We start from the raw sequence: 25,302 nt of genomic DNA on the forward strand, positions 1-25,302 counted from the left end.
ACAGCACACCGCCTCCTCACCTTCCTTTCCCCACGCTCTGGCCAGTCAAGTGTTTTATTTGTCCAGTAGATAACGTAGGAGTGTCACCTCTGTGCCAGGCTCCCCTCTGTGTGGTGTGAAACAGTGACCAAGATAGACAACAAGCCTTGCGTTTGTGGGCCTGCAGTCCGGTCCGGGAGATAGACATGAACCGAGTCAATGAATGAAACGTACGGCGTGTTGATGGCGGCAATGGCTGCGGAGAGAAATCAATCCTCCAAGGAAGACCAGGGAGTGCCTGGGGAGGGGGCATTGTGATGGTAGCGTCTGCCAGGCCGCACTGAGAAGCTGGCGCTGGAGCCAAGTCCTGGAGGAAGTACGGGGTGGGATGTGTGCTGTGTCTGGGGGAAGAGGAGCAGGAGCTAGGCTGGTGTGTCTCAGGAACAGTGAGGAGACCCAGGCAGGTGCAGGGGTGCAGACAGGTGACAGAGATGACGTTAAAGGGAGTGGGCGAGTCAGGAGGAAGACAAGTCGTGCAGGCTGCTGTGGGCTGCACGTGGGGTGTGCCATGGGCTGCATGTGGGGTATGCTGTGGGTTGCACGTGTGGTGTGCTGTGGACCACGTTAGGACTTTGGCTTTTACTCATGTTCTGGACTTGGAAGCAGGTGAGAAGAAAACGACTGACCTCTGTTTTGGCAAGGTCACTCCAGCTGCTGTGTTGATGAGGATCTGTAGGAGGCCGGGAGATGAGTTAAGGAGCCATCACGGTGATCCAGGTCCGAGACGATGGGGACTGAACCCAGGGATGTTATAGCTGAGGTTGTAAGAAGTGGTTGGTTCTGGACACATTCCATTTCACAGAACTGATGGCACCTGTTTTGGGAGGAAGGGAGGCAGGGAGAAGAGAGAAAAAAGGAGAGGTGGAGAGAGAGAGATGACGCCAAGGTGTCTAATCTGATCAATTTAGGATGGAGAAGGGAGAGGTTTCAGGAGCCAGAGGGTGAGGAGCAAGGCTTAGCCCTGTTGTATTTAAAACGCCAGCCCCCAGGTGGGGATGTTGAGAAACTAACTGAAAACGGGAGTGCAGATCTCAGAGGAGAGGTTCTGGCTGCAGATGAGAAATTTGAATGAAACATCACCCAGGGAATGAATGTTGTCAGAGAGTAGGGAAGGTCTGGGGAGTGACTTCCGGGCTGGCCAGCAGTTAGAGGTCTCGGAGCTATGGAACCAGCAAAGGGGACAGGGACAAAGCAACCAGCGAGGTCAGAGGGAGCTCGAGGGAGGGTCGTGTTCTGAGCCTGGAAGAGAAAATGCTCCCAGGAGGAGGCAGTGAGCACCTGCCTCCAATTCTCAAGGAAATGAGAAGCAGATGAAGAGCTGGCCACTGGAGGTAGCAGCGTGGAGGACTTGGGTTTCCTCCGCGGGAGCCGTGTCAGGGGCACGGATAGGATCACAGGTAGGGAGCAATGGTTGCGGGGGGGGCAGGGTGGGGGTGGCGGGGGATTGCAGGCAGCAGACAGAGGAGCTCCTCAAGTTTGGTCTTAAGGGATCAAAGAAATAGTGGTGGTGGGAGCCCCATGTAAGACCAAGAAAACAAAGAAAGCACGCTAGCTGGGTGCTGTGCTGACGAGAAGCAGCGAGTAGGGACGGGGGAAGCCAGGGTGCAGAAGAGGAGGAGAATTGCTGAAACTCTGTCCTTTGGTTGGCAGAGGGGAACTAGTCCAGGGACTGCTTTGAGCTGGCAGTGTAGACTGTTCATCCGTAAGATAGCAGGGGCCACGGAGAACATGGCCACAGAAGTGGGTCCATGGGTCTGCTCAGCATGAGCACGTGTCGGCACCCTCTGATTGTTTTCTCGGTGAAATAGCAGTAAGATTAACAGCTGTGGATGAGGATGGCAGGGCAGGGGGTGGGGGAGGAGGGCTGAGCTATTTTAGATGGCATGAAGTGCTCAGGAGAGTGAAGGGACCGGGGAAACACCACATGATCGCCAAGCAGCACCAAGGGCCCGCCTGAGGTTTGTGGGCATCCGTGTAGTGAGAACGTTGTCTGGCCACGTTGAACTGCACAGGTGCTAGTGCAGAGTAGGTGAGTGGTTGCATGGAACCAGCGTTAGGGGGTTGCCAGTTGAGTGTAGTGAAACCTGAGATGACAAGAGTGAAAGGCACTTAACACAAAGGAGAGGCGTGTGGGAAGGGAGCGTGGGTTCTAATGGAGTTGGGGGAGATGAGGCGCTGCCCGGGGGTTGAGCTGCAGGCTGCAGAGTGGGTTGGCCGGGTAGCTGGGATTCTGTAGGGTGCATTAATTAGTAGCAGGCGGCCGAGAGATGGTGGAGGCCAGGGCAAGGCAGAAAAGGAACTCTGGGAACAGCGAGGAGTGTGGTGGAAGTCGCCTCCCTGTGTAGACACTGAGCCACCAAGGGTCACCACACAGGGTAGGGGCGCACATGATGACCCGGGAGTGGAGGCGCCGGCGTTCAGAGGGGACTGCAGCAAGCAGAGCGCACCACAAGTCTCCGACCTCCTCCGTCAGACAGCCGAGCGGTGAGTGCCGTTTTTCTTGCGCTGGGTGACTCTGGGCACAGGGTCGCCTGTGCATGAAGGCTGTTCTCGTTTCCTTTTCTGCGGTCCTCTCTTATGCCGGCTTTTCCTGTAGATTGGCTTTTCTTACTGATGTGCAACATTGTATGTTGCAACACTTTTTGTCTGAGTTGTACACTTTTTTTCTAGTTGGCTGTCTTTTAACCCTGCATATGCAGAAATTTGCTGAAACCTTCAGTGCCTTAAATACTTAAATGTCTGGATTTTGTTACATCTAGAAAGGCCTTTATAAATACAAGAATATTTTTTAAGATTTTTCCTGTGGTTTCTTCAAGTGCTTTGATGGCTTTATTACTTAAATGTTGATCTATCTGAAAAAAAAATTTAAGTTACTATGTCATATCATATATGCAAAAGAAAAATATAACAAAATAGAAATACAGAAGCATAATAATCTACATATACAAATGTAAAATGGAAACATTAAAAATTCCACTGAAGCCAGTTCTCCCAGTTCCATACCATTGTCAACCCTCTCCCTGCTTGCCTTTTTTTTTTTTTTTTTAAGATTTATTTTGTTCATTTGAAAGAGTTACAGAGCAAGGTAGAGATAGAGAGAGGTCTTCTATCTGCTGGTTCACTCCCCAGATGGCCGCAACGTCAGGAGCTGGGCCGATCCAAAGCCAGGAGCTTCCTCTGGGTCTCCCATGTGGGTGCAGGGGCCCAAGGCCTTGGGCCATCTTCCACTGCTTTCCCAGGTGCATTAGCAGGGAGCTGGGTCGGGAGTGGAGCAGACAGGTCTTGAATCGGCGCCCTTATGGGATGCTGGTGCTGCAGGCTGGGGCTTAATTTCTCACAGATTGGATAAACCTAGAGAATGTGTTATTCACTCATGCTTGTGTTTTTATAAAATGCTATCGTTGTGGCAGGCATCTGCAGTCATCTTTTTTCTTTGCAATTTCTTAAAATTCAGTGTTATATTTCCAGGATTTATGTGCATTGCTGCATTTACCTGTATTATGTCATATTTAATTTTTCTATCATTAAGCAGAGCTGCTGTGAGCATTCTTGTTTGTGTCTCATTTGAATAGATACAAGGGTTTGTTCAGGATCTAAAGCAGGACTGGAACTGCTAGGTCAGGAGGGATGTCCACGGTCAACTTAACGAGTTCAGGTCCAGCTGTTTTCCAGCTATGGTGGCGGTACTGCGTGACACTCCCATGACCGAGCTCCTGTGCTGCACACCTGAGACTGTCACACTTCCCGCTGTCAGCCCATCTCGCCGGGGTATGGGGCGATAGTGGTGGACTGCACTTGCACTTTCCTGAGTGCTACAGGGATGGATGGAGCTTCTTCCTATTTGCTCACTTACTGCCTTCTGTTGAGTGTGTGCCAAAAATCTTGTGCCCATTTTTCTTTTTTTGAGTTATTTGGGTTTTTTTTGTATTGATTTTTTAATGTATTGTAGCTACTGGTTCTTTCTCAGAGTAGTATATTACAAATATAAATAAAATATAATAAATACATTATTATTCATAATATATTTATACATATGTAATTTTGATTTTTAAAAATATTTATTTATTTATTTATTTGAAAGGCAGAGTTAGAGGAAAAAACATACAGAAAGAGATCTTCCATGCACTGGTTTCACTCCCCAGGGCTCGACATGGGTGACAGGGGCCCAAGCACGTGGGTCATCTTCTACTGCCTTCCCAGGCACATTAGCAAGGAGCTGGATTGAAAGTGGAGCAGCCAGGACTCAAACCAGTGCTTGTGTGGGATGCTGACATCACAGGATGTTGCTCAACCTGCTGTGCCACAGTGCCCACCCCAGTGTAGTTGAATTTATCAGTATTTTCCTTGTGAGTTTACTCTGTGCTTTACTAAAGAAATCTTTGCGCTAAGGCCAGGTGCCTGAAACTCTATTCTGGTCTCCTATGTGGGTGGCAGGGACCCAAGGACCTGGGCCATCATCTACTACCTTTCCAGACTCAGTAGCAGGAAGCTGGGTTGGAAGTGAAATAGCCAGGATTTGACCCATCCCATAGCATAATATACGAATACATGAATAATAATCCCATATTCATCCGATATGAATGGGGGTGATGCAAACAGCAGCTTAACCTGCTGCACCACAACACCTGCCCCTAATTTTCTTATAATGTCCTTGTGTGATTTTGAAAAGCAGTGGCTTGGCAGACTGAGAGAATCAGATGGGGCATATTCTCTGTTTGCTGAGCGAAGTTTTTATCAGTTCGGAATGACTCACTCCTTAACAATTTGTAAGAATTTTATGCACCTTTGTAAGGTTAAATTTTCAACTATTGATTCCATTTTTTTAATGTTCTTAATATTTAGGCCTTTTATTTCTTTTTTGGCAAGCTGTAATTTTAAAGGAATTTGTACATTAACCCTAAGTTTTCAAACTCATTTCCATAAAGTTGTTCATAATAATGTTGTCTTATCTTTTTTTCTCTGCTGTATCTTTAGCTGTGAACCATTGCCCTTCCTGATAGTGTTTGCATCATACCTTTGTCCTTGATAAGTTTTGCTAACAGTTTGTCACTATTTTCTAAAAACTTATTTTTCTTAAGATTTTTTTTTTGCAAAGATATTTATTTGAAAGGTAGAGTGATGGGGTGGGGAGAGAGGGAGACACACACACACACAGAGAGAGAGACAGAGACAGAGAGAGAAAGAGATCTTCCATCCACTGGTTTTCTACCCACATGGCCATAACTGGGCTGGGCTGGATCCAGGAACCTCATCCCCATCTCCTGTGTGGGTGGCAGGATGCTGGATCGGAAGTGGAGCAATTGATCACTCTGCAAAGGGATTGCAGCACTGCAAGCAGCTTAACCAGCTGAGCCACGCCAGCCTCTGAAGCCTAAATTTTAGCTTTGTCGATCTTTTTCTAATGTGTATTTGTCTTGCATTCTGTTAATTTCTCCATTTATCTCCCTTTCTCTTTCATTGTGTTTGTTTTCTCATTCCTTCCTAATTCCTTAAGTTAGATGCTTAGCTCATTAATTTTTTACCTTCTTCTTTACTAGTCACTTAAGGCCATGACATTTCCTCTTTTTAAATATTTATTTATTTGAAAGGAACCAGAGAGGCAGAGAGAGAGAAAGTGTTCCATCTTCACACCCCAGTTCACTCACTGGTTTGAGTCCCGGCTGCTCTACTTCCAGTCCAGTTCTATGCTATGGCCTGGGAAAGCAGTGGAAGATGGCCCAAGCACTTGGGCTACTGCCACCCATGTGGGAGACCAGGGTGGAGTTCTTGGCGCCTGGATTCGGCCTGGCCTAGCTCTGGCTGTTGCAGCCATTTGGAGAGTGAACCAGCAGATGGAAGGTTCATATTTCTCTGTGTGTGTGTGTCTCTCCCTTTCTCTCTGTCACTATTTCAAAAAAAAAAAACAAAAACAAAAACAAAAACCTGGTTTCCAAAGTGGTTGTACAATAGGATGTTCCTACCTGCAGTGTATGAGAGTTCATGTCTCTGCATTCTCGCCAACACTTGAAATGGTCTCTTTTTAATTTTAGCCATTCTCACAGGTGTGTAGTAGTAAATCAGTGGACTTCATTGTGTGTCCTTAATAACTAAATATTTCGAATGTCTTTTCATGCATTTAGTTGCCATCCCTGTATTTTCTTTAGTGAAATATCTGTTCAAATCTTCCACACTACTCCTTTGTAAAAATTGACCTGTTTCCTTTCTTCATATCGAGTTGTGGTCATTCTTTATATCCTGCAGACAAAATCCTCTATCAGATATATGCTTTGCAAAAATTTTCTTCCAGCCAATGGCCTTTCATTCCCATAGCAATGTCTTTTTTTTTTTTTTTTTTTTTGGATAGGCAGAGTGGACAGTGAGAGACAGAGAGAAAGGTCTTCCTTTTCCTTTGGTTCACACCCCAGTGGCTGCCGCGGACGGCGTGCTACGGCCAGCGCACTGCACTGATCTGAAGCCAGGAGCCAGGTGCTTCCTCCTGGTCTCCCATGCAGGTGCAGGGCCCAAGGACTTGGGCCATCCTCCACTTCCACTGCCCTCCCTGGCCACAGCAGAGAGCTGGCCTGGAAGAGGGGCAACCAGGACAGAATCTGGCGCCCCGACCGGGACTAGAACCCGGTGTGCCGGCGCCGCAGTTGGAGGCTTAGCCTATTGAGCCACGGTGCCAGCCTAACAATGTCTTTTTAAGAGAACAAGTTTCAATTTTTTATTAAGTCCAATTTATAGATTATTTTTCCTTTTGTGAACTGTTTTCTGGCATCATAGCTAAGAAATCATTCAAGATCAGGCAAATTTCCCTCTTCCATCTAGAAGTTTTGTGGTTATATTTATTTTTATTTTGTTTCAAAGGCAGAGAGAGAGAGAGAAAGAGAGACAGAAACACCTTCCATCTGCTGGTTCACTCCCCAGATGGCCACAATAGCCAGGACTGGGCAAGGCTGAAGCCAGGGCCCCAAACTTAGTCCAGATCCCCCACATGTGGCAGGGATCCACGTGCTTGAGCCATCACCTGGCCTCCCAGGATGCACATTAGCAGGAGCAGAAGCCGAGGGGCCAAGACTCTAACCAGGCACTTCGGGGGTGCAGACAGCCCACCTGGTGACTTTACTGCTGTACCAAATGCCCACCCCAAGTTACATAGTTTTAAACTTTCTATTCATATCTATGATTCACTTTAAATTAGTTTTTGTAGATGATGAGAAGTATAATTTCAAGGCTTTTTTTTGTTAGTGGATTGGTTGATTGAATTTGGGTTTTGTGTTTTGTAATAGGTATTCCGTTGTTCCTGCATGATTTCTTAAAGATTTGTTTGAAAGTCAGAGTTACAGAGAGAGAACATCTTCTGTCCATTGGTTCACTCCCCAGATGGCCACAATGGCCTGGAGCCAGGAACCAGAAGCTTCTTCTGGGTCTTCCATGTGGGTGCAAGGGCCCAGGCACTGGGCCATCTGCTGCGGCTTTCCCCAGGCCATTAGCAAGGAGTTGGATTGGAAGTAGAGCAGTGGGACTTGAACCAGCGCCCATGATGGGATACAGTTTCACAAGATGCAGTTTAACCCACTGTGCCATGGCGCCCTGCCCCCGCTACACGGTTTCTTTTGAAAAGCTGTCCTTTTTCTCATTACATCCCCTTTACTCCTTTGTCAAAAGGAATTGTTTGTGTGGGGGTTTATTTCTGGACTCTTTATTCTGTTCCATGGATACATTAGTTTGCCCTTTATGCCAGTGTCACACTGTTTTGACTACTGTTGCTTTGTAATAGTTCTTGAAATCAGGCCATGTAAGTCTTACAACTTGGTTCTTTATTTTCAGATTTGTTTGGCTATTCTCATGCATTTCCTTATGAACTTTGGGATCAGCTTGCCAATTTCTATTTTTAAAAAATCACTAGGGGTTTGATTGGTATTAAATTAAACTTCTAGATCAACTTGGGGAAATTGATTTTTTTAAAAGATTTATTTATTTATTTGAAAGGCAGAGTTACAGAGAGGCAGAGGCCGAGAGAGAGGTCTTCCATCCACTCGTTCATTCCTCAAATGGCCACAAGGGCCGGAGCTGGGCTGATCCGAAGCCAGGAGCTTCTTCCGGGTCTCCCACATGGGTATAGGGGGCCAAGAACTTGGAGCGTTTTCCACTGCTTTCCCAGGTGCATTAGCAGGGAGCTAGATTGGAAGTGGATCAGCTGAGACTTGAACCAACGTCCATATGGGTTGCTGATGCTGCAGGCTGAGAATTTAACCCACTGTACCACAGCGCCAGCCCGGCAAAGTTGGTATCTTAACCATACTGAGTCTTTCAACCTATGAACAAAGTCTTCTCTCCTTTTATGTAGAATTCTTACCATCTCAGATCAATATTTTGTAGGTTTCAGTGCACAAATATTTCACATTCTTTGTCAGATTCATCCCTAAGTATTTCATTGTGTATATGCTATCATAAATGTTATTTTAAATTTCAATTTCCTTTTTTTTTAAGATTTATTTATTTGAAAAGCAGAGTTAGAGAGAGAGGGAGAGATCTTCCATTTGGTTCACTCCCCAAATGGGTACAATGGCTGGGACTGGGCCAGCCCGAAGCCAGGAGCCTCCTCCTGGTCTCCCATGTGGGTGCAGGGCCCAAGCACTTGGGCCGTCATCCACTGCTTTTCCCAGGCACATTAGCTGGAATGGAAGTGGAGCAGCTGGGACGTGAACCAGCACCCATATAGAGTGCCAGCATTGCAGCCGGCAGTTTTACCCACTACACCACAGCGCCAGGCTCCATTTGTTTGTTTCTGAATATAAATGGCCGGGGCAGGCATTTGGTGCAGTTGTTGTCATCACTTGAGACGCCCACATATCACGTCAGAGCTCCTGATTGGAGCTTCCCATGCAGCTTTCTGCCAATGTATACCTGAGAGAGCAGATGATGGCTCGGGTAAGTACATGGTCCCTGCCACTCATCGGGGAGACCTGGACTGAGTTCCAGGCCTATGGCTTCCGCCTGACCCACCCCTGACTATTGTGGGCAGTTGAGTGAGCCAGCAGGTTGAAGCTCTCCCTCTGTCTCTCTACTTTGGAAATAAAATGAAAATAAATAAATACAAATCATAAATTTAAATAAATACGAATGGCTTTTGCGTATGTTGATCTTGCAGTCTGTTGCCTCACTAAACTCATTACTTCTAAAAGATTAACATTTTTTTTTTTAATTTGAGAGGCAGCATGATATAGAGAAGGAGTTAGAGGACTCCCATTTGCTGGTTCACTCCCCAATGCCTGCAGTGTCCAGGAACGGCCTGGAGCCAACTAGGAGCCAAAAACCCAGTCCAGGTCTCCCGTGTGGGTGGCAGAAACCGAATACTTGATCCGTCCTCACTGTCTCCCAAGGTCTACGTTAGCAGGAAGCTGGAGTCAGGAGCAGGAGCCAGGTAGCAGACCCAGGCCTGCTGCTGGGGGCTGCGGGTGCTTTAACCACTAGGCTAAACACCCACCCTTCTAGTAGGTTGTAAATACTCCATTAGATTTTCTACATAGGCAGCCTTGTTGTCTGCAAATAAAGATACTTTTATTTTTTTCCTTTTCAATCTGGTCACTTTTTCTTTTTCTTGCCCAATTGTGCCATTGAGACTTTCCCTTACAGTGTGGAATAGTGATCCTGATCTTGGATGCAAAGCAGTCTGTCATTCAGCATTGTGAATGATGTTAGCTGTAGGTTTCTCATAGATGCCCTTTATAAGACTGACGAAGTTCCCTACTATTTTTAGCTACTAGCAATTTTTTCTTTGGAAAGGCAGGAAGACAGACCAAGGTCTTCCATCCACTGGTCCATTCCTCAAACGCCCACCACAGCCGGGTTGGGTCGGGCCAAAACCAGGAGCCCAAAGCTCCTACTGGGTCTCCCCCACAGATGGTTGAGCCAACACAGCGGCAGGAAGCTGGAACTGGGAGCAGAGCCAGACACTGAACCCAGGCACTGTAATACGGGGTGTGGGTATCCCAAGCATTGTCTTAGCTGCTATGCCAAATACCCACCCCTTAGTTACTGATAGTTTTTGTCAGGAATGATGGTGATCATATCAAATGCTTCTTCTGCGTTTATTGAGGTGATAATATTTTTTAAGTTTAATATAATGAACTATATTGATATGTTCTAATATTAAACCAATCATACATTCCCACTTGGTAATGGTATGTTATCTTTTAAAGATATTGTTGGATTTAATTTAACAACAATTGTATTTAGAGTATATTTTTTAAAAAAGATTTATCAATTTATTTGAAAGGCAGAGTTACAGAGAGGCAGAGGCAGAAAGAGAGAGAGAGATCCTAATCTGCTGGTTCACTCCCTGGATGGCCACATCAGCCAGAGCTGCAATGATCTGAAGGCAGGAACCAGGAGCTTCTTCCGGGTCTCCCATGCGGGTGCAGGGGCCCAAGCACTTGGGCCATCTTCTACTGCTATCCTGGGCCATAGCAGAGAGCTGGATTGGAAGTGGAGCAGCCGGGACTCAAACCAGTGCCCTTATGGGATGCTGGTGCTACAGGTGGCAGCTTTACCCACTACACCACAGCACAAGCCCCAACAATTGTATTTAGATTTTTTGCATCTATCATGGTGACTATTTTTCCATATTTTTTTTTAAGATTTATTTTATTTATTTGAAGGAGGTACAGAGGTAGAGACAGAGAAAGAGAGATGTCTTCCATCCTCTGGTTCATTCCTCAAATGGCTGCAACAGCTGGAGCTGTGCTGATGCAAAGCCAGGAGCTTCTTCCAGGTCTCCCATGTGGGTGCAGGGGCCCAAGCACTTGGGCTATCTTCTGCTGCTTTCCCAGGCCACAGCAGAGAGCTGGATGGGAAGTGGAGCAGCACCAGCACCCATGTGGCATGCAGGCACTGTATGCCGGGGTTTTCACCCACTGCGCCACAGCTCTGGCTGTTTTCTGTGGTTTTCTTGCAGTGTCTTTGGTTTTGCTCTCAGGATCCACTGGCCTTAGTTGAGTTAGATGGGAAGGATTTCCTCCTCTTTAACTTTGAAAGAGTTTGTGCAGAATTGGTATTACTTCTTCCTTCAGTGTTTGGTAGAATTTCCCAGTAACGCCTGCTGGGCCTAGAGTTTTCTTTGTGAGAAGGATTTTGAGTATAATCTCAACATCTATAACGTATGTAGGAGGTTATCTTTCTTTATTAATGAGATTTAGTACGTTCAAGCTTTTTCCCTTTCTTCTAAATTATTAAATCTCTAACGTATGTAGGAGGTTATCTTTCTTTATGAATGAGATTTAGTACGTTCAAGCTTTTGCCCATTTCTTCTAAATTATTAAATCTGTTGGCATAAAATTCCTGATAGTGTTCACTTAATGTTCCTTTAATATCTGTAGGTCTTATAGTTCATTCCTGATATTAGCAGGTTGTGTCTTCTCTTTTTCTCCAGTACATCAGTCTGGCTACGGGTTGGTTCATTTTCTTGATCTTCTAAACCAATCCATCTTTTGGTTTCATTGATTTTCCCCATTGTTTCCAATTTCATTGATTTCCGTTTTGATATTCATACCTTTCTTCTGTTTACTTTTGGTTTAATGTCTTCACCTTTTTCTGTTTCTTAGAGCAGAAGCTCAGTCATTGATTTAAAACATTTCATTCTGTCGCTAATAGACTAATAGGTTCTTATATGTTCTATTTCCATTGTCATGCTGTTTAAAATTTTAATTTCCTTCCTTTTTAAAAAGATTTATGTATTTCTCTTGAAAGAGTTACAAAGAGAAAGGGGGAGAGAGAGAGATCTTCCATCCTCTGGTTCACTCCACAGATGGCTGCAACAGCCAGCGCTAGGCTAGAGTGAAGACAGGAGCCAGAGTTTCATCTGGATCTCCCATGTGGGGAGGGGAGTCCAGACACGTGGGCCATCTGCTGCTGCTTTTCCCAGGCCGTTAGGGAGCTGGTTTGGAAGTGGAGCAGCCAGGACATGAACTGGTACCCTATGGGATGCTGGTATTGCATCTGATGGTTTTACCTGCTATACCACAACACCACCCCCTTAATTTCCTTTCTGAGGTCTTCTTTGACCCATGTGTTACTTAATTTCCAAAATTTAGAGATTCCCCTAAGATATTTCCACCATTAATTTATAATTTATAAATTAAGTCTATCGTTTTCAGAAAATATGTATTTTGTATGACAAATCCTTTTGAACTTATTGAGACATGTTTTATAGCCTATATTTTGTGTGTACTTGTAAAGAATGTTTATTTTGTAGTTGGATGAAATTTTCTATGAACATCAAATAAGTCTAGTTAGTTGGTTGCATTGTTCAAATCTGGTATATCCTGTATGACTTTCTATTTATCTATTATTGAGAGAAAGGCATTAAAATCACTGACTATAATTGTGTATTTGTCTATTTATCCTTGAAGTTCTATAAGTTTTGCTTTATGGGATTTGAAATTTTGTTATTAGGTGCATAGATGTTTAGGGTTATTATGTCCTCTTATTTAATTGACTCCTTTATCATAAAATTCATGAAGTCTGCTTTAATAGTACATGGTCACACCAGTTTTATTCTAATATTAACATGATAAATCTTTTTCTATCTACTTACTTTTAATCTATTTGCATCTTTATATTTGAATATTGCCTTCAGACAGCATATAGATGGGTTGTTTTTTATCCAGTATGATAGTCTGGTTTTTAATTGGGATATTGAGACCACTTACATTTAATGTGATGGTTGACATGGTTAGATTTGAGTTTACCATTGTATATTTGCTTCCCAGTTGTTCTATTTCTTTGTTTTCTTCTTTTAGATTATTTGAATTTTTTTAAATTCCATTTGACCTCCTTTGTTAACTTACTAGGAAAATCTCATTTTGTTATTTTAATTAATTATTTAGCACTTACAGTATACATTTATAATTTATTGCATCTGACCATCAATTATACCATTTCTTAGATAGTATGCTATTTCTGCCATGAATTTTATTTTCATATGCATTATAAAATATACAAATATTATTTTGCTTAAATGGTCAATTTTTAGAGATTTGAGCCATAAAAATATATATTTATCCATTTAGTTATCATCTCCAGCACTTCCTCATTCCTTACCTAGATTTCCATATTATATCATTCGTCTTATGCCTGCAGAGATCCTTTAATATATCTTTGTTTTTCAATTGAATCTTTGAATTGTTTTTGAAAGATATTTTTATTGAGGATAGAACCTTAGTTTGAAAGGTTGTTTTATATTGTAAGATATTGCTCCACTGTCATCTTTCTTGCATTTATGGTGTGAAATCTAATGTCATCCTTATCTTTTTTGTTTCGTATACAATATGGCTTATTTCTTGCTACTTTTAGTTGTTCCTTTTTAATCATTCGTTTTGAGCAACTTGGTTACAATGTATGCTAGTGGAGTTTTCATGTTTCTTGTTCTTGGGATGCATCAGTCTTTCTGGAGCCATGATTTGTAATTTTCAATACATTGGGAAGTTTTTGAACCTTATTTACCCAAATATTTTTCTGCCCCCTGCTTTAAAAAAATCAAATTACTCATTTTTAAAAAAATATTTACTCCATTTATTTGACAGGCAGTTAGAAAGGTAGACAGAGAAAGAGAGGTCTTCCATCCACTGGTTCAATTGCCAGATGGCCACAATGGCTGTAGCTGAGCCAATCTGAAGCCAGGAGCCAGGAGCTTCTTCCAAGTCTCCCACATGGGTACAGGGGCCCAAGGACTTGGGCCATCTTCTACTGCTTTCCCCAGCACATTAGCAGAGAGCTGGATCGGAAGTGGAGCAGCTGGGACTCGAACTGATGCCCATATGGGATGCTGGCACTGCAAGCTGGAGCCTCAACCCCCTGTGCCACAGCGCTGGCCCCAATTCTTCATCATTAGGCTGCTTGAAGTTTTCCTGCAGCTCACTGATTCTCTTCATTTTTTAGATTATTTTTTTCTCTGTTCATTTTGAAGATATTCTAGTGCAGTGCCTTCAAGTTCACTAATGTTTGCTTCTACAGTTTATCTGCTGTCCATCCCATCCCCTGTGTTTTCATCTGAGATGTTGTTTTCACCTCTACAAGTTTGATTTGCATCCTTTATATTTCCATGCTTCTACTTAAACTTTTGAAAATATAAAATACTGCTATAATAATAAATCTTATAATGCCTTTCTTTTTTAAAATTATTTATTTGAAAGGCAGAGTTACAGAGAGGCAGAGAGAGAGAGAGAGAGAGAGGTCTTCCATCTGCTGATTTATCCCCCAGATGGCTGCAATGGCTGGAGCTGCACCGATCCAAAGCCAGGGACCAGGAGCTTCTTCTGGGTCTCCATGTGGGTGCAGGGGCCCAAGGACTTGGGCCATCCTCTACTGCTTTCCCAGGCCGTAGCAGAGAGCTGGATCGGAAGTGGAGAAGCCAGGACTCAAACCAGCACCCATATGGGATGCCGGCACTGCAGGTGGTGCCTTTACCTGCTACGCCACAGCACAGGCTCCTGTAATTCCTTTCTTTGTTGACTCTTAAATCTGTATCTGTTCGGGGTCACTTTAAATTGATTGATATGAATCTTTTTAAGATTCTCTTCTTCCTCTTCCTTTTCTTCCTCCTCTTCTTCCTCCTCCCCCCCTCTCCTCCCCTCTCCTCTCTCCTCTGCCTCCCCCATCCCCTTCCCCTCCCCCCTTCTTCTTCAACATCTTGGATGCCTATCTCTAACTAGATGTCAGATATGGCGAATTTTTCTTTGTTGAGTGGTAGATATTTTTGTATTTCTATAAATCTTTTAAAATTATTTTTTATTTATGTTCATCTACTTGAATGAAAGAGCAACATAGGAGAGAGAAAGAATGCTTCCATTTACTAATTCACTCCCCAAATGCCCACAACAGCCAAGGCTGGGCCAGGCCAGAGCCAAGAGCCAGGAGCTGCACTCGGTCCTCCCATGCAAGTGACGGAGGCCCAAGAGCTGGAGCCACCGTCTGCTGCCTCCCCTGTGCATCAGTAGGAAGCTGCATGGGAAGCAGAGCAGCCAGGACTCAACCCACACTCAGAAATGGCATCAGCTGTTGCAAGCGGTAGCTCAACTTGCTGCACCATAACACCCGCCGCATAAACCTAGAGCTGGATTCCAGGATGCAGATGAGTGGCTTGGACACAGTTTTGTCCCTTTAAGCTCGCTTTTATGATTTATTAGGTGAGCAGTACTCAGGCTGGGGCTAATTGTTCCTCACTGCTAAAGTGGTACCTTGCTGAGTGCTCTACCCCGTGTCCCACGAATTGTGAATTTTTCCAGGGTAGCCGCCAGGAAGGCACACAGTTCCCAGCCCGACTGGAGCACCGGGACTGCTCCCCTGAGGGGTTCTTCCCCCGGCCCCACCTGCCCGCACTGCCAAGTCCCCTCCTAAACCCTGCGGGCCTCCAGAAGTTGGGATCTTCCTGGGTGCATCCTCTCCTCTCCGGCACCCTGTCCTGGCCACGTTGGTGCTCTGGCCCCGTTGGTGCTCTGGCCCCCTTCGCCATCTCAGTCCCCTCCCCGCGCCGCATCCTGGAAACTGAGGCAGCGTGCTGCTGTACATGCAGGGTTCACCCTGCTCAGCCCCGATCTCCCGGGACCACTGCTCAGGGCTGTCTGATATTTATGGTCTTGAAAAGTAGTTTTGTGCGCCTTCTCTGGTCTGTCCTCTTGTCTCATTTTTAGGCTGCAGATCTCTGCTTTTCCATCTTGGCTAGAAGCACACTATGTTTCTTAATTTCCAAAGGCATGTTTTTTTTTTTTTCTATTTATCTTTTGTTACTAATTTCTAACCTAATTGTATGTCTAATTGATCCAGTGTTTTACATATGTCCATTAAATCAGGGTAGTTAATCGTATTGTTCAGATCTATTTTTATGCACCATTATCTACTTGACTCATTAAAAAAACTGAGAGATGAGGTTATAGTCACCCATGGGATGTTTCAGCTTTTCCTTGTTCCATCAATTTTTGGTATAGATATATCATTGACCATATTAAATGTGGACAAGTTTTTATTCTTTATTTTTTAAAAGACTTATTTATTTGAAAGGCAGAGTTATTGAGAGGCAGTGAGAGAGAGAGAGAGAGAGAGGTCTTCCATCTGCTGGTTTACTCCCCAGATGGCTGCAACGGCCGGAGCTGTGCTGATCCAAAACCAGGAGCTAGGAGCTTCTTCCGGGTGTTCCACCAGGGTCCCAAGGACTTGGGCCATCTTCTACTGCTTTCCCAGGCCATAGCAGAGAGCTGGATCGGAAGTGGAGCAGCCGGGACTCAAACTGGTGCCCATGTCGGGATGCTGGCACTATAGCTGGCTGCTTTACCCGCTATGACATAGCATTGGCCCTGTGGACAGGTTTTTAAAAACTGCATAGCTTCCTTCTGAATTGACCATTATTATCAATATTCATTGATGATTTACTTCTAGTATAATCTTTTTCTTCAAAGTCTATTTTATCTGATATTATCCACAACTACCTCCACTTTCTTTTTTTAAAGATTTATTTATTGGGGCTGGTTCTGTGGCATAGTGGGTGAAGCCACCGCCTGTAGTGCTGGCATTCCATGTAGGTGCCTGTTTGAGTCTTGGCTGCCCCATTTCTGATCCAGCTCCCTGCTAATGCACCTGGGAAAGCCGCAGAAGATGGTCCAAGTCCTTGGGCCCCTGCACCTATGTGGGTGACTTGGAGGAGGCTCCTGGCTCCTGGCTTCGGATCAGCTCAGCTCCAGCCACTGCAGACATTTGGGGAGTGAACCAGTGGATGGAAGACCTCTCTCTCTCTCTCTACCTCTCTCTGTTACTGTCCTTCAAATAGATAAAATAAATCTTTTAAAAAGGAATCATTTATTTATTTGAGAGGCAGAGTTACAGAAGGTGAGGGGGAGAAATAGAGATCTTTCATCCACTGGTTCATTCTCTAAATGGCAACAATGGCAGGGCCGGGCCAGGCTGAAGCCAGGAGCTTCTTCTGGGTCTCCCATGTGGGTGCAGGAGTCCAAGCCCTCGGACCATCTGCTGCTGCTTTCCCAGGTGCATTAGCAGGGAGCTGGATCAGAAATGGAGCCGCCAGGATTCGAACTGGCACCTATGTGAGATGCCGGTGCTGCAGGTGGCAGCTTTACCCACTATGCCACAATACCAGTCTTCATCCATTTACTTTATTTAGTTTTTTTCCTTAGCTTTTTTGGGGGCATAAATGACAGATAAAAATTGCACTTACTTGAGGCTGATATTGTGGTGCAGGTTAAGCCACCACCTACAACACTGGCATCTCATATGAGCAGCTTTGTTTCCAATCTGGCTCCCTGTTAATGCCCTGGGAAAGCAGTAGAGGATGTTAATGCCTGGGAAAGCCGTAGAGGATGGCCCAACTACTTGGGCCCCTGCCACCCACACTGGAGACCCAGGTGGAATTCCCAGCTCCTGGTTTTGGCCTGGCCCAGACCTGGGTGTTACAGCCATTTGGGGAGTGAGCCAGTGAGTGGGAGATCTCACTCTCGCTCTGGCTCTCCCTCTCCATAACTCTGCCTTTCAAATGAATTTTTTTTAAAAAATTGTACATATTGAATATATGCAGTGTATGTTAGCTGTTGGCTATCACGTTCCTTTGTGCTTTCTGTTTGTGGCACTCCTATCTTTGTATTTCTTACTTTTTAAAAAGTTTGAGTATTTTTGTTTGAAGTGTTGAGTGTTTCTTGTATTCCACTCTTCCTCTTTGCTGGTCTGGAAGTTTATTTACTTCATTTCCATTCTTTTAGGTACTGCCCTTGAAATTTACTATATAATCTTTAAAAAGTCATCTTGCTTTCCTAATTGATATTAGTCATACTAATATTAGTCATTAATATTAGTCATACTAATAACTAAGTTTGTAATATTAATGACCCTGGGGGTGATTTGCTGGAAGTGGCTCAGACTGGCTCACAGAATCCAAGTGTTAGCCCCTCTTCTCAACCTCATCTCCAGGGCATCACACTGGTAGCTTGAAATCAGCCTTGGAGGGACCATGAGAGGGGTCCTTAAGATGTTCATGGGAAAGTGGAACTCAGATGATGCAGGGGTCGACACTTGACCCAGCAGCTGAGACACTGGTTCTGTTGCCCGTGTCCCGTGTCTGAGCGCCTCACATCAACCCTGGGATCTGGCTCTCAATTCCAGCTTCCTGCTAGTGTGCACCCTGGAGGCAGCAGATGATGGCTCAGCGTAGTTGGGTCCCTGTCACCCATGTGATAGATCTGGACTGAGCTCCTGGCTCCCAGCGTGGGCCTGAGCCGGTCGGGGCCAGTGTGGGCAGTTGAGAAGTAAGCTGGCAGGTGGGAGTCTGTCTCTCCGTCTCTGCCTCTTGAATTAAAACCCCTCTCAAATGTTGAAAAAAGGTAATACAAACTTTTCATTAATATATTGAAGCCTCCTCGTATGGCCAAGGAAACCCACCACTCTATAAACCAGGGTTTTCCAGCCTCTGGAAGTGGTCGCTAAACCCTGCCCAGCACACCCCTGATCCTAGGGATTCTGTAGCCCCTGCCTCATGTTTAACTCTATCTTTCATTGTTTATGAGTCATTTTTTTCTTTAGATTTGCCAACTTCTGTGTCCATCTTTTTTTTTCTTGCATCTCCCAGCTTCCTTTAGGGCCGTTTTCTCTCTGAATTTCCTTTAGTGAGCCATCTGCAGGTGGTAGATGGTATCTCGCTCTTGCTTTACTATCATGTCTTGCTGTCACTCTGGAAAGACCATGTTTCTGAGAATGCAATTCTAGATTGACAGGTATCTTTCACCTAGCACTTTGAAGACGTTTAGTTTTACTGTAAAGGTCCAGTGTGATTGTCTTTCTTTTGTAGGTAAGCTTACTTTCCTATCCAACAATACATAGAGCTTCTCTTCTTTAAAGTTCCTTAGTTTCACTCTGATGTGGGTGGCAGGGATCCAGGTACTTGTGTGTATCTAGCTGGGGTTGGTTTTTAAATTCTGCCTAGGATTTGTTGGCCTGGGGTAAGCATTGTGGGACAGCAAATTCAGCCACTACTTAGGACACGATTGTCCAGTATCGGAGTGCCTAGGATCAAGTCCCACCTCTGCTTCCAATCCAGCTTCTTGTTGCGTGGGAAGTAACAGGTGATGGCCCAAGCCCTTGGACCCCTGCCATCCCCATGAGAAACCCAGAGGAAGTTCTTGGCTCCTGGCTCCTAGCTTTAGCCTGGCCTAGCCCCAGCTTTTGCAGGCATAAGGAGAGTGAACCAACTGATGGAAGATCTTTCTCTCTCCTCTCATTTCAAATAAAAAAAAAATGAACAAACATTTTTACAATGTGAATTTGTGGCCCTACTTCTGTCTGTGAATGTAGAAGCATGCGTCATAAAGCTCATGTAAGGGGTGGGTGTCTGGCCCAGCACTTAAGTGGCTGCTTGGGACTCCACATTCCATATTGGAGCACCTGTTTTAAGCTCCAGTTCCTCCACTTCTGGTACAGCTTCCTGCTAATGCACACCCTGATGCTCCAGTAGTTGAGTCCTGGCTACTCACATGGGGTGCCTGGGTGAAGTTCTGAGCTCCTGGCTTCAGCCTGGCCCAGCACTGACTGTTGCAGGCATTTGGGGAGTGGAAAAGCAGATAAAAGATGAAAGATCTGTCTGCTCTCTGCCTTTCAAATAAAAAAGTGAAAATAAATAGAATTTAAAAGTTCATGGATGTGGAATTAAAAGCTAAGTTTATTTGGGTGCAAATAATTTTTGAAATCTAGTTTTTTCACAATATCCATTTCCATGAACTTTTTTAAAGAAGTTATTTATTTGACAGAGTTACAGAGAGGGAGGGGGAGGAGAGAGAGAATATGAATGTGAATATTTTCCATCTGCTGGTTCACTCCCCAGACGGCTGCAACAGCCAGGGCTGGGCCAGGCTGAAACCAGGAAGCAGGAGTGTCTTCCAGGTCTCCCACATGGGTGCATTAGCAGGGAGCTGGGTTGGAAGAGGAGCATCCAGGACTCAAACCAGCACTCTGCCGGTGCTGCAGGCAGCAGCTTTACCCGCTACGCCACGACACCAGCCCCTTCCATGAACTTTTAAAAGACACCTGTGGGCCGGCACCATGGCTCACTTGGTTAATCCTCTGCCTGCGACACCAGCATCCCATATGGGTTCCGGGTTCTAGTCTCAGTTGCTCCTCTTCCAGTCCAGCTCTCCGCTGTGGCCCGGGAAGGCAGTGGAGGATGGCCCAAGTGCTTGGGCCCTGTACCTGCATGGGAGACCAGGAGGAAGCACCTGGCTCCTGGATTTGGGTCAGCGTAGCTCCGGCCGTAGCGGCCATTTGGGGGGTGAACCAACGGAAGGAAGACCTTTCTCTCTGTCTCTTTCTCTCTCACTGTCTAACTCTGCCTGTCAAATAAATAAATAAATAAGAGAGTAAGCATAAAAAAAAAGACACCTGTATATCTTTCAATACTTCTGGAACTTTTATAGACTCTCTCTCCTCATGTTACACCTCATTTTCTCTCTCCTCTCCTCTGGCACACCAAAGAACACTTCTGTTTAGACCTTTCATTCCATCTGCCATGTACCCTAAACAGTTATATTTCCCCCTATTTTTCTGCATTCTGAGATATTGTGGTTCTAAATTTTAGTGATTTGATTTGAGAGGAAGAGAAAGAGAAAGTTCCCATCTGCTGGTTCATTCCCCAAACGCCCATGAACATCCCTAGGCCAATGTCTGAGGCTATCTAGTTATCCCAAGTGGTCAACAAAGACCCAGACACTTAAGCACTCACCTGCCGACTGCCAGAGTACACATTAGCGGGAGGCTGGAATTGGAGGCAGAGCCTGGACTCAAACCCAGCCATCTGAATATGGGATGCAGGTGTCCTGACCCAAATGCCCACCGATGAATAACTATAACATTTATTTATTTACTTGAAAGGCAGAATTACAGAGAGAAGTAGAGACAGCTAAAGGTATCTTCTAACTACTGGTTTATTTCATAAATGGCTGCAACAGCCAGGGCTGCACCACAACACCAGCCCTGGGTAACTGTTTTTATTCATCTTCCAGTTAATTAATTCTCTCTTTAGCTGTATCTGATCTATTGTTTAATGTATTCCATGGCCTTTTAAATTTTTTTAAAGATTTATTTATTTGAAAGGCAGAGCCTCAGAGAAGCAGAGGCAGAGAAAGATAGTTTCCATCCACTGGTTCACTGCCCAGATAGCTGCAATGGCCAGAGCCGGGCCGATCCGAAGCCAGGAGCCTCCTCTGGATCTTCCACATGGGTGCAGGGGTCCAAGGCCTTGGACCATCTTCCATTGCTTTCCCAGGTCATAGCAGAGAGCTGGATCGGAAGTGGAGCAGCTGGGACTCGAACTGGTGCCCATATGGGATGCCAGCACTGTAGGCAGTGGCTTTACCCACTACGCCACAGCACCGACCCTAGCCTTTTAACTTTAATGGTTATATTTTTCTTTTCTGGAAGTTTCATTTAAATATTTTAAAAATATGTCTAGTTATTTGCATGGTTTCTTACCTTCTTAAAAATATTTTATTTATTTATTTTGAGAGAATTACAGAGAGAGGGAGAGACAAAGAGGTCTTCCATCTGCAGGTTCAGTCCTTAAATGGCTGCAGCGGTTGGAGCTGGGCCGATTCTAAGCCAGAAGCTTCTTCCAGTCTCCCATGTGAGTACAGGGGCTCAAGCATTTGGACCATCTTCTACTGCTTTCTCAGGTCATAGCAGAGAGCTGGATCAGAAGAGGAGTAGCCAGGACTCAAACTGGCACCCACATGGGATGCTGGCACCGCAGGCAGAGGCTTTAGCCCACTATGCCACAGTGCCATTCCCTTCTTATCTTTTAAATGAATTTTTTAAACCTTCAAAATCTCTGGAGTTCTGTACATTTTGTATTTGGTAATTCCAGCACCTGAAGTTCTCGGGGCTGTAAATCTGTCTGTCATTCATTGTCTCTGCTGACTGTCCCTCATGGCGGTGTGTCCGTCTGTGTTGTTGTTGCAGTGGTATTTTTAGCACATCTTGGTGGAACCACATCTGAGTCAAAACTGGGCATGTTTTCTTGTGAAGGAATTTGCTTGATCTGCTAGGTACAAGGGTGCCACCAACCTGGGACCTTTCTAGACTCCTCAGAGGAGCCAGGGCCTTCTCGGGGGCTCCTGCTCCCCATCTCAATGTTTATTTTGGCATTTGCCACAGGTACAACTTTGATATTTGTGTTAGCTCGAAACTCATGGCTCCCACTCCGTTTCCAACTCACTTACTTTTGTTTTGTCATGTCCTTGGATTTCCCATACCTCTCTGATGAAAGCCTAGGATCCTGTGTTGCCATAACCCTGGAGGAGGAAGTCGTCCATTTAGAAGTAACCGTGGAGGAGGGACTTGGAAGTTTGGCGTAGCTAGCAGTTAAGACACCAGTCTAGAGCCAGCACAAATGTCACATTGAGACTGCTTCTAATTACCTTGCACATACACCCAGCAGTGGGATTTCTGGATCACAGGGTAGTCTATTTTTAAGTTTTTGAGAAACCATGATACAGTTTTCTGTATAGGTTACATCATTTTATAATTTGGCAGTCGCACTAATAGTGGGTAAATATTTCCACTTCTCCACGTGCTTTGCCGATGCTTGCTGTTATCTTGTTTTCAGTAGTAGTCGTCCTAATGTGTGCGAGGTGATGTGTGCTTGTAGTTTTGATTTTTGTTTCTCTATTGATGTTAAGTGTTTGTGTACATAGCCACTGAAGTTCTTTTGTGCATTTTATTTTTATTTTTTTGACAGGCAGAGTGGACAGTGAGAGAGAGAGACAGAGAGAAAGGTCTTCCTTTTGCCGTTGGTTCACTCTCCAATGGCCACCGTGGCTGGCGCACAGCGGCCGGCGCACCGCACTGATCCGATGGCAGGAGCCAGGTACTTCTGGTCTCCCATGGGGTGCAGGGCCCAAGTACTTGGGCCATCCTCCACTGCACTCCTGGGACACAGCAGAGAGCTGGCCTGGAAGAGGGGCAACCGGGACAGAATCCAGTGCCCCGACCGGGACTAGAACCCGGTGTGCCGGCGCCGCAAGGCGGAGGATTAGCCTAGTGAGCCGCGGCGCTGGCCCTCTTTTGTGCATTTTCAAGTCAAGTTACCTGGGGCTTTGTTGCTGATGTCGTGTTGCAGGAGTTCTTTATCTAGTCTAGACTGTAGCAGCATATCAGCTCTATGACTTGCAGCTGTTTTTTTCTATCCTACAGGTTCTTTTCCCTCTATTAATTGTGTCATTTTTATTGATGTTTAATTCAGATTAACCTAGGGGAAAATAAAATCTTTTTTTTTCGCCCCGCCCCGAAAATAAAATCTTTTGTAAAGTGAAAGTGCTTTGTAGACTGCACCTCATTTGTTGTGTAAGCTGCACCAGCAGGAACACAACCAAAGGCAGCTTTACCCTTTCTAACTGCCTGTAAACCTGTTCTTCCAGGGGCCGGCGCCGTGGCTCACTTGGTTAACTTGCCCGGGAGTGCAGTGGAGGATGGCCCAAGTGCTTGGGCCCTGCACCCCATGGGAGACCAGGAAGAAGCTCCTGGCTCCTGGCTTTGGATCGGCGTAGCTCCAGCTGTAGCGGCCATTTGGGGGGTGAACCAATGGAAGGAAGACCTTTCTCTGTCTCTCCCTCTCACTGTCTGTAGTTCTACCTGTCAAATAAAAAAAAAAAAAAATGCTCTCTCAGATCCCTCCTGTCTGTCCTGGATGGAATCATAGACTAATCCCTTAGCTTTTCCCATCACTCTCATAAAATTAAAAAAAAAAAAAAAAAAAAACCACCAACACCCTCTGGTCACTTTTAGGTACCCAGAGGGTCTAATGCTAACACATCCTCCCTCCTGGCTTGGTCCTGCCTTGGGTCTGCTCATGGGGAGGAGCTGGGAGAAGGGTCTCCCCCTTTCTCCACTCACCTTCACCCCCACTCTGACCTGTGGCTTTTTTTTTTTAAGATTTATTTATTTATTTGAAAGTCAGAGTTACACACAGAGAGAAGGAGAGGCAGAGCGAGAGAGAGAGATAGAGAGGTCTTCCATCCACTGGTATACTCCCCAATTGGCAACAACGGCTGGAACTATGCCGATCCAAAGCCAGGAGCTTCTTCTGAGTCTCCCACACAGGTTCAGAGTCCCAAGGACCTGGGCCATCTTCTACTGCTTTCCCAGGCCATAGCAGAGAGCTGGGTCAGAAGTGGAGCAGCCGGGTCTTGAACCAGCACCCATATGGGATGTCGGCACTGCAGGTGGCAGCTTTACCCACTACGCCTCAGTGCTGGCCCCTGACCTGTGGTCTTGAGTCACCTCCATGGTTGAGGTGGGGGAAGGGAGGAGAGGTTCAAGGCAGGAAAGATGCCCCCGGCACCACACAGGGTGGTCTGGGACCCGTGTCTCCTGCTGGGTGACTGGCCTTCTCTCTGGGTGCGTGTCTGTAGGTCTTTCAGGTTCTTCCTCTGCACACGCCTTTACCATCTCTGCAGCTTCTACACTTAATTCTTCATTCACATCAAGAATTCTATAGGCCAGCGCTGTGGCACAGCGGGTTAATGCCCTGGCCTGAAGCGCTGGCATCCCATATGGGCACCAGTTCTAGTCCCTGCTGCTGCTCTTCCGATCCAGCTCTCTGCTATGGCCTGGGAAAGCAGTAGAAGATGGCCCAAGTCCTTGGGCCCCTGTACCCACATGGGAGACCTGGAGCAAGCTCCTGGCTCCTGGCTTTGGATCGGCGCAGCTCCAGCTGTTGCGGCCAATTGGGGAGTGAACCATCGGATGGAAGACCTCTCTCTCTCTCTCTCTCTGCCTTTCCTCTCTTTGTGTGTATTTATGACTTTCAAATAAATAAATAAATCTTAAAAAAAAAAAAAGAATTCCATAGATAGAAGTCTGGGGGCCTAGCCGGCGCCATGGCTCCCTTGGCTAATCCTCCGCCTACGGCGCCAGCACCCCGGGTTCTAGTCCCAGTTGGGGCGCCGGATTCTGTCCCGGTTGCTCCTCTTCCAGGCCAGCTCTCTGCTGTGGCCCAGGAAGGCAGTGGAGGATTGTCCAAGTGCTTGGGCCCTGCACCCACATGGGAGACCAGGAGGAAGCACCTGGCTCCTGGCTTCGGATCGGCGCAGCGCACCAGCCGTAGTGGCCATTTGGGGGGTGAACCAATGGAAAAGGAAGTCCTTTGTCTCTGTCTCTAGCTCTGTCTAACTTTGCCTGTCAAAAAAATTAAAAAAAAAAAAAAAGTAGTAGTCTGGGGGCCTGTGAATTTGGGTAGAA

The 25,302-nt window shown here is 45.7% G+C and overlaps 1 protein-coding gene across 6 annotated transcripts in view; it reads left to right on the forward strand.

The window, feature by feature from the left end:
- Positions 1–25,302, forward strand: part of EBF4 (EBF transcription factor 4) — a 71,043-nt gene that overhangs the window by 15,245 nt on the left and 30,496 nt on the right. Inside the window, exons 1-2 of one of the 6 annotated variants that reach the window (XM_089308157.1) lie at positions 661–1,436; positions 2,414–2,523. The exons of the other annotated variants lie outside the window; for them this stretch is intronic. Of the exons in view, the coding sequence (XP_089164283.1) occupies positions 1,350–1,436; positions 2,414–2,523 (197 nt within the window). The 5' untranslated portion in view covers positions 661–1,349. Of the gene's footprint in view, positions 1–660; positions 1,437–2,413; positions 2,524–25,302 lie in introns of those variants that run through there. 6 annotated transcript variants of the gene reach the window in all.

The sequence above is a fragment of the Oryctolagus cuniculus genome, chromosome 11 (genome assembly GCF_051225735.1).
Source record: "Oryctolagus cuniculus isolate XC-2025 breed Fujian yellow rabbit chromosome 11, ASM5122573v1, whole genome shotgun sequence".
In the NCBI taxonomy this organism is placed as follows: Eukaryota; Metazoa; Chordata; class Mammalia; order Lagomorpha; family Leporidae; genus Oryctolagus; species Oryctolagus cuniculus.